Source organism: Moschus berezovskii, chromosome 17 (assembly GCF_049115385.1).
Source record: "Moschus berezovskii isolate FMDL1 chromosome 17, NW_MosBer_1.0, whole genome shotgun sequence".
Lineage (NCBI taxonomy): Eukaryota > Metazoa > Chordata > Mammalia > Artiodactyla > Moschidae > Moschus > Moschus berezovskii.
In genome coordinates, this window is record NC_142476.1 from 50,245,962 (window position 1) to 50,264,416 (window position 18,455).

The window sequence follows — 18,455 nt, forward strand, 5'->3', positions numbered from 1 at the left end:
GGACGCCCGGAAGCCCCGCCCCCAACATGGCCGCGCCCAGACGTCTCGTTGGAAGCCGGCCCTCCGCCGTCATGTGACGCGAGCCCTCGCCCCACCCGTCTGCAGCCACTCCCCGTCTCCATCCTCAAGCTCGAGAGGGCCACGTGACACTCCCGGGACCAGTCACGTGAGGCGCGGATCCTGGGTGGGAGTGGGGTTGGCAGAGGGGTCCAGAGTGGCAGTAAAGGAGGAAGATGGCGGGATGCAGGGGCTCCCTGTGCTGCTGCTGCAGGTGGTGCTGCTGCTGCGGTGACCGTGAGACCCGCACCCCGGAGGAGCTGGTAAAGAGCGGGTGGAGTCGGGCTGGGGAGGGGGCGGTTGCTGAGGGACTGCGAGAGGCGTTGCCGGGGGTGGGGCCGGGTCGAGCTAGGCCCGCAGGTGGCCGCGGGTGGGGTTTGGGTTCCGCAGCCCGGGCTCTCGAAGCATCTGCCGTCCTCACGTGCCCAAGTCTGGGGTCTTTTCTCATAAACCCTCGCTGGAATCTGAGGGAAGATCTAGGCCTGCTCCAGTCAATCTCATCCATCTTAATCTTTTAGTTTTCATCTAAAAGGAGTTTTGAATGAAACGAGCATTTTCAGAATGAGCCCCTTCTCTGGACTTTGCATATCATGCCGCTGGCTTGGTTTTTCCAGCGCTTTGTCACTGTATCCTTCACACTTTCTGGGTCACTGGTAATCCAGCTTCCCTCTGCAAAGCACCCTGGGAAAACTTGAGTTGTGTCCTCAGAGTTGACAAGTCTCTCCTGATGTAAGACTCCACGTGTTGTCAGAAGGAACCTGAATTCTTTCCCCCTTAAGCTGGCAGGTGACATCTTTGAAGTGTTCTGAAGGTGAGTGGTGATTTGAAGAATGTATGGTAGGATATGAAGAGCTCAGCTGATGACTGTATACCTTCACCACATCACCCCCACCCCAAAATGTTTTTTTTGTTGTTGTTGTTGTAGGTGTTCCCATTTGATGATAATGGCTACAGAAGATTTAGAAATTAGTAGCTGGTTTCAGTAAATACTTCTGCCTCTCTCCTCTTTTAAAAACATTGAAAGGGTCTCCCTTCTCTGGATTTGTTTTTCTAGACCATCCTTGGAGAAACACAGGAGGAGGAGGATGAGATCCTTCCAAGGAAAGACTATGAGGTAAGATTCTTAGATGCTGTCTTGGGTAACAGAAGAAGTGAGTGACCAGCTCACTTCAGATTGAGGCATTAGGATTCCAACTAGAGATGCTCTATGACCTTCTCTCCCAAGGAGTGAGTGGGTAAGAGATAACTTCTTTGTCAGAAGGGGCTGTTTAAGAAGCCCTTTTCTCACCTTAGCCTCAAAGCAGGGTCTGAGTGTGTCTCCAAGCTTTCATCGATCTGTTGCACCTTAACCTGGTTAGAGCATGTGTTTGCCATTAGACTGTTTGCTTTTGTAACTTAGAGACCCAGAGTCAAAGCCATTGACAGCCTTTGCTTGTAAATAGGTGTGAGCCAGGAAGCCTTGCTTTTCTTCCAAGAGAACTGAGTTTTCAGATGATTGTTTCCTGCCCAAGCAGCTTCTCAGAATTGTCAGTTCTTGGTTATAGTTCCTGACTTCATACATGGGACTCAGAGAGAGTGTGTGTGGGTGTGTCTGTGTGTTTTGTGTGGTGGGGAGCAGTAAGGCCAGTGCTGCTGGAGTATACCTTTTAGTATTTAGTCAGCTTGTAGTGACATTTCTATGACTTTTGAAATGGCAAAAACAAGCCATGGTTGTGATAGAGGATTTTCATATGATTTGCAAAAAGAAGCTAGGGAAAAATCGACAATCCTGTTCATTAAAAGATGACTATTCATTTTACTGAACGTCGTTTTCCATGCCTTCTTTTAAATAACAAAGTGAAATTCTACCAAATACACTATTTTAGCATGGTTTTCCCTTCCAGTTGATAAGAAATTTTTGTTTATCAAATAGATACTTTTCCATAATACATTTTTAAATGGGGAAATAGTATTTTATTATCTATGAAATAAGATAGATAATGTTTTTTATCTGACTTTTCTATGTTATGAATTGCGTAGTGGTGACCATCCTTTCTTGTTTATGTTTAATTGCTTTCTTAGAACTAATTCCCAAAGTGAGATTAATCATGTCTATACTTAATGACTTTAAAAAAGAATACCACATACTTAAAAAATTCAATATTCTACAGCAATAACATAGCCAGACTAATTTTCTTTCTAATATTTTATCTACTCTTGCGGTCGAATTTAGTGTATCTGTTATGATTTGTAGCTTCTCATGGAACTTTTTTTAAGTTCCATGAGAAGCTACAGATCATAAATGTAGACAAAATGGGCAGAATAGTACACTGAAACCCCCTGTACTCATCAGACAGCATCGTTCAGTCATGCCTAACCTTGTTTCATGTGTCCACCCATCCACTTCTCCCTTCCCGTATTATCTTGAAGGAAAGTCTATACATCATATCATTTCACCCATAAATAATTCAGTTCAAGTCTCTAGTGGATAAGAACACTTTTTTTCCTATCATAAGCCAATGCCATTTTCACACCTAAGAAATTCACAATAATTCCTTGATATCAAACAACCAGTGTTTGGGTGTTCCAGTTGTCTAGTAAATGTCATAAGTACTTTTTCATAGTTTGTTTGAATTGGGTTCCAAGTAAGGTCCTAATGTTGCATTTGTTTGATACATCTTTTAAGTCAAATAGGTTTGAGATGAAGTAGATTCCACCTTCATCTTTGTTGTTTTGTTTTCATCTTTTTTTTTCCGCCTTGCAATTGACTCAACAAAATTAATTTTAAGATTCTAAAATTTGCCAGCTGTACCACAGTGGTATAATGTGTTACTCTAATGTGAGTGCTTTTAATCAATCAAAAAGCACTATATCCAATGATGTATTGTCTCATATTTCTTTTTAAAAATAATTTTATTTATTTGGCTGCGCCAGGTCTTGGTTGCGGCAAGCGGGACCTTGAATCTTTGTCAAGGCATGCAAACTCTTAGTTGTAGCATGTGGGATCTAGTTCCCTGACCAGGGATGGAACCTGGGCCCCCTGCTTTGGGAGCATGGAGTCTTAGTCCCTGGACCATGAGGGAAGTCCCGTAACTCTTAAATATGTGTTTGCTTGTACACAGTAGAAAAATTTTCAAGAATTAGTATGACGATCCATTTCATGCTGTCACCTTGCCGTCCCTCCTTGAAAAATGGTATCATTCTGATGGTTACAACTGACACTGTCTGAGCCTTTATCCTCCTCCTGGGATCTCAACACTGCATGTCTGCTTCGTTGATCTTCTGTTCCCTTCACTGTTTTTGCTAAATTGCACTCATATCAGTAATGCATTTCCTCTCACCTGATATGCATATTTGTGTAAAATTATGGGTTAATGTTCTTCCGTGTGAGTCATTAATATTTCTCAATTAACCATCTTCTTGAGAGCATTTGCTGTAAGAGCAAGTTTAGTTAGGCATTGACTCAGAAAAGTCAGCTCAGGTTTTATTTATGAGGGATCAACTAGAAAACCCTTCTGCTGAAGATCTTTCTAAAATGTGCTCCTTCCTGCCTTAGTGGGCTTCCCTGGTAGCTCAGCTGGTAAAGAATCTGCCTACAGTGTGGGAGACCTGGGTTCAATCCCTGGGTTGAAGGGAATGGCTACCCACCCTGGTATTCTTGGCCTAGAGAATTCCATGGATAGAGGAGCCTGGCAGGCTGCAGTCCGTGGGGTCACACAGAGTCTGACACAACCAACTGACTAACACACACAGTTCCTGCCTTAGTAAGAGTTCATTGTACGTACTTGACTCTTTCTTTAATAAGCTGGGAATCTTACAAGATGTTAGAATCCCCGTTTTGACATCCATTCTTGTTATAGATGGGTTGAATAATATCAACTCTCTGTTTGTGGGATGAGACCATTCTCAAGGAGTATTGTTTTTCTGCATGTCACAGAACCTATAGTGCCCTTTTGAGGTAGAGAAAGGCACCCCCTCAGAGCTGAGGACTTAGAATAACAGGCCTCTCCTCTCTGAGTCATTTCAACACCAACACCCCTGTTAAAGGCCTACCGAAGGTGCTTTTTGTGTGAGCCCTAAGATGCCTTCCTGAGGGAATTTGGGCTATACCTCAGTCCCCATTTGCACCCTATAGCCAGGTGCCATTTTTGCTCATAACCATGGACATCAGCCCTGCCACCTACCTATACAAGTTTTATTTTTAAAGAATTTTATTTATTTTAAAGAAGTTGTTAGTTTCCCAAACCAAAGAGTAACATATACAGCAGAAATAGAAGGAAGTTAGTCATGGCAAAGGAGAAGTAATTATCTGGTTTTAATAATAGATCATATAGTTCATGGGTACATGTTTACCAAGTGTCAAATTTTCAAAACTTAAAAAAGTTTGGTGTTCTTGTATTACAGTTCTTTCTAAATGTCCCTTTTAATAGCTTTATTGAGCTATAATTCACATTCTGTACAATTTGCCGATTTAAATTGTACATGCATTGGTTTTTAGTATATTCACAGAGTTGCACAACTATCATCAAATCAATTTCAGGTTATTTTCATCACCCAGAGAGAAAACATGCACCTGTTAGCAGTCACTGCACACTCTTCTTGCCCCTGACCATAGGCAAGCGCTAATCTACTTTCTGTAGCTATACTTTTGCCTGTTGTGGACATCTGCAAAACTTTTCAATGTTTATGGAGCCTTAGCGTTATTAGAATCATCAAGCAAATAATTGCTAGTGATTTTTATACATATTGAGCATGAAGGATATCGTATTTTTCAACAAGTTAATTTTTTCCCATTTGTTCCTAGAATGTGATGTCACTTAATTGATTAAAACGTGTGTGTATATACATACACACATATATATGTATATGTGTGTGGACATACAGTTAACCCTTGAACAACATGAGTTTAAAGTGCGCAGGTCCACTTATATGCAAGGTTTTTTTTCCAATAAATATTGTGTCTGTATTTTCATTTTACAGATCTTTAAGTGTGGGAAAAAAATTGTGTTACATTAAAGATCACAGTGTGTGGAATCCGAAGAACTAGGGTTGAGTCCTGATTCTATCCACATTATTTCAGCTTCTTGTCCTTGGTTGAGCCATTTATCAAATTCTTCATTTTTGAGGGAGAAATAGCAAAATGTGGATTTTTACCTGCCCTGGTGGCTCAGAGGTTAAAGCGTCTGCCTCCAATGCGGGAGACCCGGGTTCGATCCCTGGGTCGGGAAGATCCTCTGGAGAAGGAAACGGTAACCCACTCCAGTATTCTTTCCTGGAGAATCCCATGGACGGAGAAGCCTGGTAGGCTACAGTCCACGGGGTTGCAAAGAGTCGAACACGACTGAGCAATGGAACGGAACGGAACCTGTGTGGAAAGTTGCTTCCCCTAACCCCTATGTTGTTCAAGGGTCTACTGTGTGAGTGTGTGTATGTAAACTATATATGTGTATATATATTGTCACTAAATACATATATGTTTAATCATTCACCGATGGGTCTAGTTTCCCGGCGGAAATATTGTTTACTGGTTGTTGTTTTTTCTTTCCTGCTTGTTTTTTTTGTTTTATAATCAGGCAGACAATTTTGTTGCTAATATAAAAAAAAAGTACACCATATTTGTGATGAGAATTTTAAATAATATCCAGATGTGAGTGCCTACTGAAATAAAACCTCACAGTTAACCATTGTGAACGGTTTTCCCAAATGTTTCCTATCGTATGCTGACGTGCAAATCTTCGTTTAATCAAAATAGGAGACTATTACACTTTTTAATCTGCATCTGCCTTTATTTATTTTGCATCTTGCCTTTTTTACTTAATCTTTGCACATTGGCCACATCTGTCCTTGAAGACCTGTCCAAATTCTTTTTATGGCTACATGAATGTGTGCGTCCTAAGTCGCTTCAGTCGTGGCCAACCCTGTGCAACCCTGTGGACTGTAGCCTGCCAGGCTCCTCTGTCCATGGGATTCTCCAGGCAAGAATGCTGGAGTGGGTTGCCATGCCCTCCTGCAGGGGATCTTCCCAACACGAGTCTCTTACGTCCCCTGCATTGGCAGGCAGGTTCTTGACCACTAGTACCACTTGGGAAGCCCTATGACTACATAGTCATCCATATTGGGTGGATAAAAGTTGATTTGTTCAGTCACCTACTGCTACTCCAGGACCCTTTTAGAAAAGGAATTTGGACTTTGGGTAGTCACAGAAATGGAATGAACTGTCACATGTCACACCTGTGTTTGTTTAGTGGCTGACTCTGAACTCCTGTGTGGGAATGTGGCCACCAGGCCAGTGTCCAAGTTTGTTCGCTAGCTGATGTGTAGGTAGCAACAGGTTACGGGGAGAGAGCACACAGCTGACTGTTTTCCTTTGGTGCCAGACTGCTGCTGCTTGTACATGATGTAGAATTAGAATCACTTCCTTTGAATTGTTCCTCAGAAATGTCCCTGGCACATATGCAGATCATTTGCAGAACTGCTATGTTCCACGAAGTTTAAGGAACTGTTTTAGGAGCCAGGCTGGATCTGTGCCTCTTCCTAACATAAACTGAAAGTTGTTTTTTAAAACAGTCTCCACATTTGTCTCGTGATTCACCTCTTTTTCACAGATGCTAACTGGAGAAGATACTTAAAATTAGACTTGCTAAATTAATTTGGTTCTGGTTAATGGAAGCATTTGTTCATCAATGGAGTAAGTTGGGTAACACCAGTGAGGGCACAAGGTCTTTTAGTGTTTGGCAGAAACAGGACGCTTAAAAATATGCAGTTTAAAACTTCCTAAAGCGTAACGTATACACCTCCAGGGGTGCTGCTGAAACGTCCATGTAAGTGATTTTGATTAAGAAGGACCTGAGGGGGTCCAAGAGTCTGTGTTTCTAACAAGCCCCTCCTGGGTGCTGCTCTGGCCACCAGTGCTCTGAGTGGTGGGAACCGGAAGGTTTATCCTTTCTGGTTTATGGTAATTCTTCCTCTCTGCTTATGACTTTTTCTTTACTCACACATCCCTCTTTCAGAGTTTGGATTATGATCGCTGTATCAATGATCCTTATCTGGAAGTTTTGGAGACTATGGATAATAAGGTGAGTTCCTTATTGATCTTTTGGGACCAAGTAGGTTTTATGACAGCCTCTTTTTCTTTTTTTAATTTATTTATTTTAATTGGAGGCTAATTACTTTGTAGTGGTTTTTGCCATACATTGACATGAATCAGCCATGGGTGTACATGTGTTCCCCATTCTGAACCCCCCTCCCAACTCCCTCCCCATCCAATCCCTGAGCACTCTGTCTCATGCATAGAACCTGGACTGGTGATCTGTTTCACATATGATAATACACATGTTTCAATGCTATTCTGTCAAATCATCCCATCCTCGCCTTCTCCCACAGAGTCCAAAAGACTGTTTCTATACATCTTTGTCTCTTTTGGACAGCCTCTTTTTCTGTTCTAAATACTTTAGTAATTTTCTTAACCTTTGGACTCAACCCTTTTCATGGGCTATCTATTAATACCATCTATTAACTAAATTAAATCTATTAATTCCTTAGTCCTTCAACCTGCCAGCCAGCATGTCCACTGTCAGTGCTCCTGGCCTGGCCCTTTGTGTTCTTCATTCTTCCATTGTAAAGCTTACCTGCCACACCAGACATCATCTCTGTGCTTGCTGTCCATGTGGAATTTAGTCTGAAATGGTTGGCTGAGAAGTAGTCCCTCCTTGCTGCCATCATAATCCTGAGTCATTCTTTTCCTTTGTGAACAGAAAGGTCGCAAGTATGAGGCAGTCAAGTGGATGATGGTGTTTGCCATTGGAGTCTGCACCGGTCTGGTGAGCAGGCGGGGAGATCATGGGTCAAGGGGCAGCGAGGGCAGAGGGCACGTGCCAGTCTTGGCAGATAAGTCATTTGTCCTTATAACAGAGACTGCCTTTTTTTCTTTCTTTCTTTCTCAAGTATAATCCTGATACTTTTTTATACTTTTCACTTTATGAAATGAAAGCAAGCCATGCAACGCTGATGCCCTTTAAAGCACTTGAAGTCTTGCTCAAGACTTCCTGTCTTTTGTTATGTGGTCCCATTAGGTAGATGGCAGAGTGGGGAGAGTGCTTAGTGGATGCTGAGGTCACTCTGCAGGGAGAAAGCAACACGATGAGAACAAAAGTGTGACTATTATGCTCTTTGCTCGAGCACAGCGTGCCAGTAAACAGGACATCGCAGATCTCTGTGAACTCATTACGCCCTCCCTCTTCCCTGAACACTGCTCATTTTACCTAGAAGGTAGAGCTGGCCGTTGTGGGTCGAGGAATACGCCTGAGTGCACAGGGTTTTGGGTCAGCATGTTCACAGATGAATCCCAGACGAGAAGAAATCATGAAACCTCGTCAAAGATTGTCACGGCAAAAGTCCGGAACCATAGCTGCTGACTCACCATGCTTCAACCCGGAGCAGAGAAGCTGGAAGAGTTAGCAGACAATCCAAATGATAAATGTCAAATTTGATTTTCTGTCAATACAGTGTTAGAAAAGGGGATTGTCTTCATCCATCCAGACTGCTATAGCAAAATTGAGAGGCTTAAACAACAGGCACTTTTCTTTTCATAGTTCTGGGGTCTGGAATGTCCAGGCCAACAGATCTGGTATCTGGTGAGGGCCCAATTCATCATTCACACGTGGCCGTCTTTTTGCTGTGTCTTCAGGTGACAGGAGAGGCAAGGGAGCTCTCTGGGGTATCTTTTATAAGGACACTAATCCTTGTACTCCGGGAGTTGGTGATGGACAGGGAGGCCTGGCGTGCTGTGATTCATGGGGTCGCAGAGAGTCGGACATGACTGAGCGACTGAACTGAACTGAACTGAATCCTATTCATGACCTAATTACCTACAGAGGCCCCCCGACCTCCTAATTAGAGGAGGTTAGCACTGGAGATGGAGAAGGAAATGGCAACCCACTCCAGTGTTCTTGCCTGGAGAATCCCAGGGACAGGGGAGCCTGGTGGGCTGCCGTCTATGGGGTTGCACAGAGTTGGACACGACTGAAGCGACTCATAAACAGCAGCAGCACTGGAGAAAGAAATGGCAACCCACTCCAGTGTTCTTGGCTGGAGAATTCCAGGGACGGCGGAGCCTGTTGGCTGCTGTCGGACACGACTGAAGTGACTTAGCAGTAGCAACAGCAGCATTTCAACATATGAATTTGGGAGTGGGCAGGCGAGACCACAAACATTAGCCCATAACAGTGTATATGTAATCTTAAGCAGTATCCTGTTCATCACCTTTCTCTAGAATTAACCGCAGATTTCAAACTTAATTCTACATAACATACCCATTAAGTGTAAATACATATTTAAACATAACATAGCCACAAGAACTGACCACAGGTTTTAATTTCAGATTTTTACTGTAGTAAATTCAGAGATCAAGGAACATCTTACTAGTTAAGATTAATAGCACTCAGGAGGCCTCTTTGATAATGTTCTGCCATTGTGGGGGCACCGTGGGCTAATTTAATTGTTTTATTTTGCTATATAATTTCCTGGTTGCAGATTACACTGTAATAAGTATAGTCACTAGCCATATAGGTGTTAGTCTTTCTGCTACTATCATGTCAAACTCTGGCAACTCTACCGAACACCCTCCTGTTCTAGGAAAGCAGACCTGACTTAATAATGTAGCAGCCATCTCTTGCTGCTGGCTCTCTTCTCCTTTGACCTGTCACTGTTTGTTGTTTTAATATTTAAAAGCCCCCCAGGCACTGGTTTGTGGGAAGATGAGAGTTAAAGGCACAAAGCCTTTGATCCTGAATTCACATGGTCAGAAGTCTTCCCAGTTTTCTGTTAAGTCCTGAGCATGCACTTCAGAGAGTGAACTAGTGGAACAAGAGTGGTTTTTTCTTATTCGCCAGACTTGGCTATACAATGGTTATAAATCGAAGTCATGATTTATAAAATGGTAATAACAGAGCGCCAAAGAATCGATGCTTTTGAATTACGGTGGAGAGGACTCTTGAGAGTCCCTTGGAATGCAGGGAGATCAAACCAGTCAGTCCTAAAGGAAATCAGTCCTAAATATACTTTGGCCACCTAATGCAAAGAGCCGACTCATTGGAAAAAACCCTTAGGCTGGCAAAGATTGAGGGCAGAAGGAGAAGGGGGTGACAGAGGATGAGATGGTTGGATGACATCATCAATGGACAAGAACTTGAGCAAACTCTGAGAGATACTGGAGGACAGGAGCCTGGCATGCTACAGTCAAGGTGGTTGCAAAGACTCAGACATAACTTAGCAAATGAACAATAACAGACGTGCAAGAGCCATATATTACTCTTGAGTAGATACTGGCTTTCAAAGTAATATCCTGATACCCTAATGCTTTCTACACTGAGCCAGCTAAGGATCACTGAAAATGTGTTTGGATTTTTTCTTTTGACCCTGCCTTTGGGAAGAGCAGAGCAGGCCCTCACACGCCTCTGTCCTGTTTCTCTGTAAGCACTCGTAGTCTTCCTTGGTCTCAGGTTCTTTTTTTATTCTTATCCCTATGTGTTGTAACTCTCCTTCTGACAACTTAGCTACACCCCTTCTTTTGTCCTCAGAAGAGCTATGGGACCAGACTCAGGTGGGCACTCCTTGACTAAGGAAAGGCCTGTTCACACATGGACTGTTGGTACCATGGGTGCGTGTGACCAACGAGAACAAGCAGGGTGGGGGGAGCTGTGTTTCCAGGGGAGTGCCTGTGACAGTGTGGAAGCTCAGGTGACAGCTCTTGTCCTCTTCCCAGGTGGGTCTCTTCGTGGACTTCTTTGCTCGGCTCTTCACGCAGCTCAAGTTTGGAGTGGTGCAGACGTGTATCCTTCACAGGGGTCACAGTGTTCCCCAACATCTGTGGTTGCTCACCCTGCTTTCCCATACAGAAATGAGTTCACAGACATGATCTTTGAAGAGCTGCTTATTGGCCACTTAGGTTTAAAGGTTTTCATTATTATCAAAGGGCACAGAGGAAGACTTGAATAGAAAGACGCTCATAGTCATGGTAGTAAGACACGAAGCCCAGATTCCTGTTTTTTCTCATCAGTCTGTGAACTGATTGTGGTTCCAAGGAAAATCTCACTAGAATTGTTCATGGAACTTGAAAATTCTCTTCCTGAATTTGTGTGGAATCATAAAGAGCCCAAAGTGTCTGAGACAGCTTTGAACAGCAGATGGGACTGGCCATCCTAGATGTCAAGACTTATATAATTTAAGATGTAGTAATTAACCCAGTGTCATATTGGTACAAGAACACCCAGTTAGACCAGTGGAAAGAAATAGAGAAGCAGAAACTGGCCCACACACATACAGCAATGCAGTGAGTGACAGAATATTATAAATGTGTTGAGAAAGGATGGGTTTGTTAATAAAAGATGCTGGGAGATTGCTTACCCATCTGGAAAAATACAAAATTAGATTCTTACTTTGTACTATACATTAATTCCAGATGGATTAAAGATGTAAATAGGCAAAACAAAACGAAAAGACTGTGTAATGTCAAGACCAGGGAGTAATTTCTAAGAACTCCAGAAGGCATGAAGATCAATGAACTTGATGATATCAAAGTAAACATTCTGTTTATACACGCACCAAAAAAAAAAAAAACAAAAACCTCAGACAATAAAACCCCATAAACAAACTGAGAAACAAGTTTACAGCTTTGAAGTTACTCTCTGTGCATTTAAGACAGTATCCATAATAGAGGGAGAACTGCAACTCAGTTAAGAAAAAAGCTGAAACAGCTCAGTAGAAAACCTACAAAGGGTGTGAGCAGACAGTTCTCAGAAGAGGAAAATTACCTGTGGAAGAGTGCTTACCACCAGCAGGGAAGTGAAAAGTACACAGGAAGATATGCTTCCCTGACTCCTGTGTTTGTGTTCAAGGTGTGGCCCTCAGACATGCACAGAGGTGTTCATTGCATCTCTGTGATTGCAGAACACTGATATCACACCAGATAGGAGAGTGGGCCAGTTGTAATTCGGATGGTGTAATTTCACATAGACGTTAAATCGAACCAGAACTTTTAGATCAACATGGCTAATTCTCAAAGTGTTTAGGGAGAGAAGGCACGGGTAGAAGGTACCTGAACCGCAACACCACTGTTTTAATTTCAGAAACACTCAGAACAGTGTGGATGCACATGGACATGTTCCGGGGAGGGTGTGCAAGGGTTCAGATTAGGGATTTCTTCCAGGAGAGAGGGAGGGAAACACAAGGGGTTTTGTGGTTGTTTTGAATGGTATCTAGTGTTTTAATTTTCAAAAATCACCTGGAGCAGATGTGGCTTAACACTGAGATTTATCTGGTCTCTCATCCAGGTCATGGATATTTCCCCTCCCCGTCAATAGGCTTGGGTTCCAGGGATGAATTATAGTCAGTTGTCCATGATTTTGCAGATGAGGAAACTGAGAGAGAAAGTGGAGGACTGTCCAAGGGAGAATGGGTTATCCTTCCAGGAACCATGGCTCCTGGGTTTTTAATGACCCAGCATGGTCATTCATTGGCAAGTGTTGACATTGAGAAGAAACTATTGGTGGAAATGTAAAAGGCCTTTTTTAAAGACTGTGCCTAATGTTTGAAGTACTTCATGACTTTAAAATGGTTCCTAGTGTAGGAGACAAAGGCTTCCCTGGTGGCTCAACACCTGCCCATAAGGAGTTGCAGTTTCTACCCCTGGGTTGAGAACATCCCCTGGAGAAGGAAATGGCGACCTACTCGAGTATTCTTGCCTGGGAAATCCCATGGACAGAGGAACCCAACAGGCTACAGTCCATGGGGTCACGAGAGAGTCAGACATGACTTAATGACTGAAAACACCAGTGTAGAAGACATCTCAGACTGTTGTGTTTTTGTGAAGTTTTTATGTGGAAAACAGGAAGATGTGCAGTAAGCAGCCCCCATGCTTCAGAGAAAGAAACTGCTTCATATCGAGTGGTGGCAGGACCGCCCCGTCTGGCAAGCTGGTTTTTCTTAACCCCATGTCTGCAGCGGTGGAGGAGTGCAGCCAGAAAGGTTGTCTCGCGCTGTCTCTCCTGGAACTCTTGGGTTTCAACTTGACCTTTGTCTTCTTTGCAAGCCTTCTTGTCCTAATTGAGGTGAGGTGTGATGGGGGTGAGGCAGTGGGGGTCTTGTCTTCTTGCTCACGAGGTTGTTGGGGACTCCATTTTTCTCCATCTCCATTTCCGAAATATCAAGACACTGATTTAGTCTTAAGAGTATAGATTCCTGTAGAAAAAGTGATCTCTCTTTCACTTAGGTTTTCTGAAGGTTTCAGCCTCTGAGGGATTAAAGGGGAACAATCTAGACTAGGAGGTTGCTTCTCAACCTTGGCAGCACTTTAGAAGAAACACCTGGGGAACTGTAAAAACACCTTAGAATAACAAATGCTAAACCTTGAAGAACTTTAAAAGTGACCAATAGCCAGCTTAGACAAATGAGGTAAGAATCTCTGGAAATGAAGGGCGGCATTTGGCCACCGGATGCGAAGAGCTGACTCATTGGAAAAGACCCTGATGCTGGGAAAGATTGAGGGCAGGAGGAGAAGGGGATGACAGAGGATGAGATGGTTGGATGGCATCACCGACTCAATGGACATGGGTTTGGGTAGACTCCTGGAGTTGGAGATGGACAGGGAGGCCTGGCATGCTGTGGTTCACAGGGTCGCAAAGAGTCGGACACAACTGAGTGACTGAACTGAATTGATTGATTGTTGAAAAGCCTCCCCTTGCAGGAGATGTTAAATCACCAGGAACTTGTTAGAAATGCCTCAGACCTACTGAGTGTGGTGCTGTCCAGGGTGAGCCCAGTGGGTTCTGAGTTTCTGAGTATGCCTGCTCTGCACCTCAGCCAGTGGCAGCTGGTTCTGGGATCCCCGAGATCAAATGCTATCTGAATGGCGTGAAAGTGCCTGGAATCGTGCGTCTCCGGACCCTGCTCTGCAAAGTCTTTGGAGTGCTGTTCAGTGTGGCTGGAGGTAAGGAGGGTCTTTCTTTCCTCCTTTTATTCTTTTTTAAAAATATTTCTTTCTTTATTTGGCTACGCCAGGTCTTATTTGTGGTGTGCAAGCATCCTCAGTCGTGTCTGACTCTTTGTGACCCCATGGACTGTAGCCTGCCCGGCTCCTCTGTCCCTGGGATTCTCCAAGCAGGGATATTGGAGTGGGCGGCCATTTCCTCCCCCAGGGGATCTTCCCAACACAGGGGTCAAACCCACATCTCTTCCATGTCCTGTGTTGCTGCTGCTGCTGCTAAGTCACTTCAGTCGTGTCTGACTCTGTGTGACCCCATAGACAGAAGCCCACTAGGCTCCCTGGTCCCTGGGATTCTCCAGGCAAAAACACTGGAGTGGGTTGCCGTTTCCTTCTCCAATGTGTGAAAGTGAAAAGTGAAAGTGAAGTTGCTCAGTCGTGTCCGACCCTTAGCGACCCCATGGACTGCAGCCTACCAGGCTCCTCCATCCATGGGATTTTCTAGGCAAGAGTACTGGAGTGGCTTGCCATTGCCTTCTCCAATGTCCTGTGTTAGCAGGCGCCATTTCTTTACTGCAGCACCTCAGAAGCCCTGTTATTTGCAGCACACAGGATCTTTTTAGTTGTAGCATGTGGGATCTACTTCCTTGACCAGGGATCAAGCCCAGGTCCCCTGCATTGGGAGCTTGGAGTCTTTGCCACCGGACCACCAGGGAAGTCACAAAAGTGTCCTGACCTTTATCCTTCAAGCCTTCCAGGGGTGAAGGCGACAAGAATCATTATGGGTGTACATTAAGCAGATGTGGCCTTGAAGGCTCTGCCCTCAAACAGATCTCTGCACTTTCTGTTGATGAGTTAGTTTTTAAATGTAAACGCTGTTAATAAGTTACCATTCAGAGCTGTCTGACCAGTGCACCATTGAGTAGAGCGACTGGCTAGTTGGTTTGTGGAGTAGGCTTTTAGCAAAGTCAGCAAGATTTTTGTGCCAGATGGTAAATATTTTAGGCTTTGTGGGCCAAGTGACAAAAAGGAGCTATTATGTAGGTGCTTAAATTTACATAACCACCTCAAATGTATCCATTCAAGAATGTAAAAAACCATTCTGAGCTCCTGGGCTGTATAAAAATAGGCAGCAAGCCTGTCTTGGCCTGCAGGCTACGATTTGCTGACCCCCAGTTTAGAATTAGAAGGTTACTTTCTCTTATTTGATCAGGATTTGACTCACTGTTAGCAAGTCGCTTGATCATCTCTGTTTTATAATTGTCAAGAGAAAGGTCTGTGTAACAAAGATTGTTCTATGCTGATAGATTGTCTCGCCTTTTTCCACCTGTTCCCAGGGCTCTTTGTGGGGAAGGAAGGCCCCATGATCCACAGTGGAGCAGTGGTGGGGGCCGGCCTCCCACAGGTAAGGGTCGATGGGCTGTTGGGGGCAGTTTGGCCTTCAGAGTGGGCCTCCTGGGCAGGGGCATGTCCGTGATTAAAATTGGAAAAAAATCCATTAAGAGCACCGTAATGTGGCCTTGGGATCCATTATCAGTTTGGGCTGATGAGAAACCATGAGGTCTATCTCCCAGGAGAGCAGGTACCTGGTACCTGGAGATTGTACTGGGGCCCTGCGGGGTCCTGGGAGCAGAAATGGGACAGAGAGAATGTTCAAACAAAAGTCACCCAGTGCTCCCACAGCCATTGCCAAGCGCCTGCACACAGGGTGGCTTGCAGAGCGTCCCAAGAGAGGCTGGAAGCCTTGGCTATGATGGTTTCAGGTCAATGCTGATACAGTTGGATGCAGCAAGGGAATAACAGCTGCTGCTCATCAGGAGCCATCTGGGCCAGACTCTCTTGTCCCATCTCCTCTCTTCTTTTAAAGCCACTTCAGGGACTGCCCTGGTGAGTCCAGTGGTTAGGACTCTGAGCTTCCACTGCCATGGGCCGGGGTCCCATCCCAGGTCAGGGAACTAAGATCCCACAAGCCGTGGGGCCAAACCAGAAAAAAGCCCCCTCGGGTTTAGTTGTCCTCATCATCATCATTCCTAGATAAGGAGCTGAGGCTCAGGGAGGCCAAGGGGCTCACTCAGGCCTCCCAGACTCCCCTTCTCACAGGCTGGTCCACAGAGGAAAATCTCAGTTCCTTGTGGACTGTCACTTGTAGACAGTTTATGTTGCACGTTCTAAGGGGAGGGAGTTGCTGGTGGTTGTTGTGTTGTCCTGGAGAAGGAGAGAAGTCCCTGTCGTCCAGAGCCTGTCTTTTGATCTCTCTTGTTACTGCCTCATCTCATCTCCATGCACCGGCCTCTAGGAAGGAAGCTGAGAGGTAGAAGGAGGCCAGGCCGGGACGGGGCAGTAGTCAGATGTTGTCAGGCAGTCAGTTGGCCCTTCCCTGGTGACTGCCCCGAGCAGAGCTCACGTTGTCTTCTGTAGCAGCTTTCGGTTCCTCTCCACCCTTTGCCCAGCTGTTTCCCCTTTTCCTTTCAGACTTGCTGACTATGTACAAAATGCAGTTTCTGAAGAGCCTAGGAATCTGGGGGCAGGAAAGAAGTTCCTCCTCAAAGTCACCTCTTTTAGCAGCTGCTGTCCTAGACTCTCCTCCTTTCGGCTCCTGCCCAGGAGCGGTCAGGCTGTTGGGACTCCCAGTGCTGTGGCTTCCTGCAGCCTCAGGCCCCTCCCTAACTCTGTTTTCTCCTGTTTAGTTTCAGAGCATCTCCTTACGAAAGATCCAGTTTAACTTCCCCTATTTTCGAAGTGACAGGTATGGAAAGGTTAGAAATTGGAGTGTTTTTGTTCGTTTTTTTAAAAAACAAGCTGTTCATTTATTGCCACTGAGGCCTGGGCTCACAGTCTCCCCAGCTTGGGTGGGCTGCATGCAGAACCCGACCATCAGGAAGGAGGTGGGCTTTGAATTATTTTTCTGAAAATTAGGAGCACAAGGGGCAAGCAGGTATCAGAGCTTCTGTTTTGCCATAACCCGGGGCCTAGAAGCATCTCCGGCAACAAAGAACATGGTCCAAGATCAAAAATACAACCGAGAAAGTCCATTGGCATAATATCAAGAATGGAGTTTATTTACTTGGTCCGCCACTTCAGGCTTGGAAGGTCTGCACCCTGTGCGATTTGCAGGTATTACTGACCTGCATGCCTGGCAAGGCCCTTGCAGTCAGGGGCCCACACCCAGATTGGGGTCCATCTTCTCACCTTCCTGCCGGGCACTGTCACCTGTCCTGCTTGCAGCCACACTTAGCCATTTTCTCTGGTATTGGGCTTTCTGGAAGGAAGGTCTAGGGAGCCGGTGACTCAGTGGTGATACCAGAAATCTTCGACCTGCCTTCTGAGAGTTCATGCTTGGAGGTGACTAACATCAGGGAGCCCCCCGCCTGGCGGAGTTCCAATGGGGGAGAGCATCTGGCTGGTTAGTGAACTGTGTTCACTTCGGCAGAAACCGAAGCCCTTTGTGAGCCATGACTGTTCTCGGGTCACAAGAATAATAGAATGTCGGTGCATAAGGGAGTGAGAAAACTGCCCTTGGCAGCCTGAGGACTGTTTTTCTCAGATAAACCGTCTCTCTCTCCACCCCTCAGAGACAAGCGGGACTTTGTATCAGCAGGGGCAGCTGCCGGAGTTGCTGCGGCTTTTGGGGCCCCCATTGGGGGCACCCTGTTCAGTCTGGAGGAGGGTTCATCCTTCTGGAACCAAGGACTCACATGGAGAGTGGTAAGGAGGCCCTTCCCCGAGCTTAACCACTCACCCCCACCCCAGGTTTCATCTGGGCAGCTCTTACTCGATACATTCACCAAGTAGTTTTTTCTCCTCTTTTGCTGTTTACCACAGACATACTTTATGTACAGTCATAAATGTCTGAAAAGGAACAGAAAAGGTAGACCATGTCAGCGCTAACCAAATAAGGCTGCTGTAGGTGGTTCCGTGGTAAAGAATCCACGTGCCAGTGCAGGAGACTTGGATTCAGTGGTTAACCTGTAGTTTTGATGAGGCCAGGAGAACTGACTTCCTTTGCTCTAGATGCCTGTATCCTCCTATGGACTGTTCTCTACTTCCCATATTAACTCCTGTGGACTGTTCTCTACTTCCCGTGTTAGCATCCTTCCCGTCCCCAGTGAGATGTTACGCTCTCATGACGAGCTATCTGACTGGAAAGGTGAGACCAGCTGTGGTCCTCACTGAGCTCCCGTCTGCTTGCTCGGGGACCGCATTCTTCCTCTGGCGTCCACTGTTCCTCTTTTAGCATAGGGTCTGGTGCATCATAGACTTTAAATAAATAGTTCACAAAAGGCTGAATGGAAACTCCTACTAGCCCGATTTCCAGCTTTTCACACTTGAGGTGAACCTACAGCCGTGGTCACCAGAGCCCCATGTCCAGACCTGGAGTTAAAGGTCTCTGTGTGGAGCAGTAGGTTTACGGGGACGCATCCGGGAGGAAATAGGACTTGCG

The 18,455-nt window shown here is 45.2% G+C and overlaps 1 protein-coding gene across 3 annotated transcripts in view; it reads left to right on the forward strand.

The window, feature by feature from the left end:
- The first annotated feature begins 30 nt into the window (after positions 1 to 30).
- The window catches only part of CLCN6 (Cl-/H+ antiporter 6), a 34,249-nt gene continuing 15,824 nt past the window's right edge, over positions 31 to 18,455 (forward strand). For 2 of the 3 annotated variants that reach the window (XR_008685098.2, XM_055419585.2), the window contains exons 1-10: positions 31 to 320; positions 1,112 to 1,171; positions 7,047 to 7,112; positions 7,791 to 7,856; positions 10,799 to 10,865; positions 13,036 to 13,142; positions 13,894 to 14,020; positions 15,352 to 15,419; positions 16,702 to 16,760; positions 17,587 to 17,719. Coding sequence is in view for 2 of the 3 variants with exons in the window: in XM_055419585.2 (XP_055275560.2) it covers positions 234 to 320; positions 1,112 to 1,171; positions 7,047 to 7,112; positions 7,791 to 7,856; positions 10,799 to 10,865; positions 13,036 to 13,142; positions 13,894 to 14,020; positions 15,352 to 15,419; positions 16,702 to 16,760; positions 17,587 to 17,719 (840 nt within the window). In the remaining variant the exon portion in view is untranslated. Of the gene's footprint in view, positions 321 to 427; positions 869 to 1,111; positions 1,172 to 7,046; positions 7,113 to 7,790; positions 7,857 to 10,798; positions 10,866 to 13,035; positions 13,143 to 13,893; positions 14,021 to 15,351; positions 15,420 to 16,701; positions 16,761 to 17,586; positions 17,720 to 18,455 lie in introns of those variants that run through there. The other variant, XM_088845443.1, reaches the window with a different exon arrangement.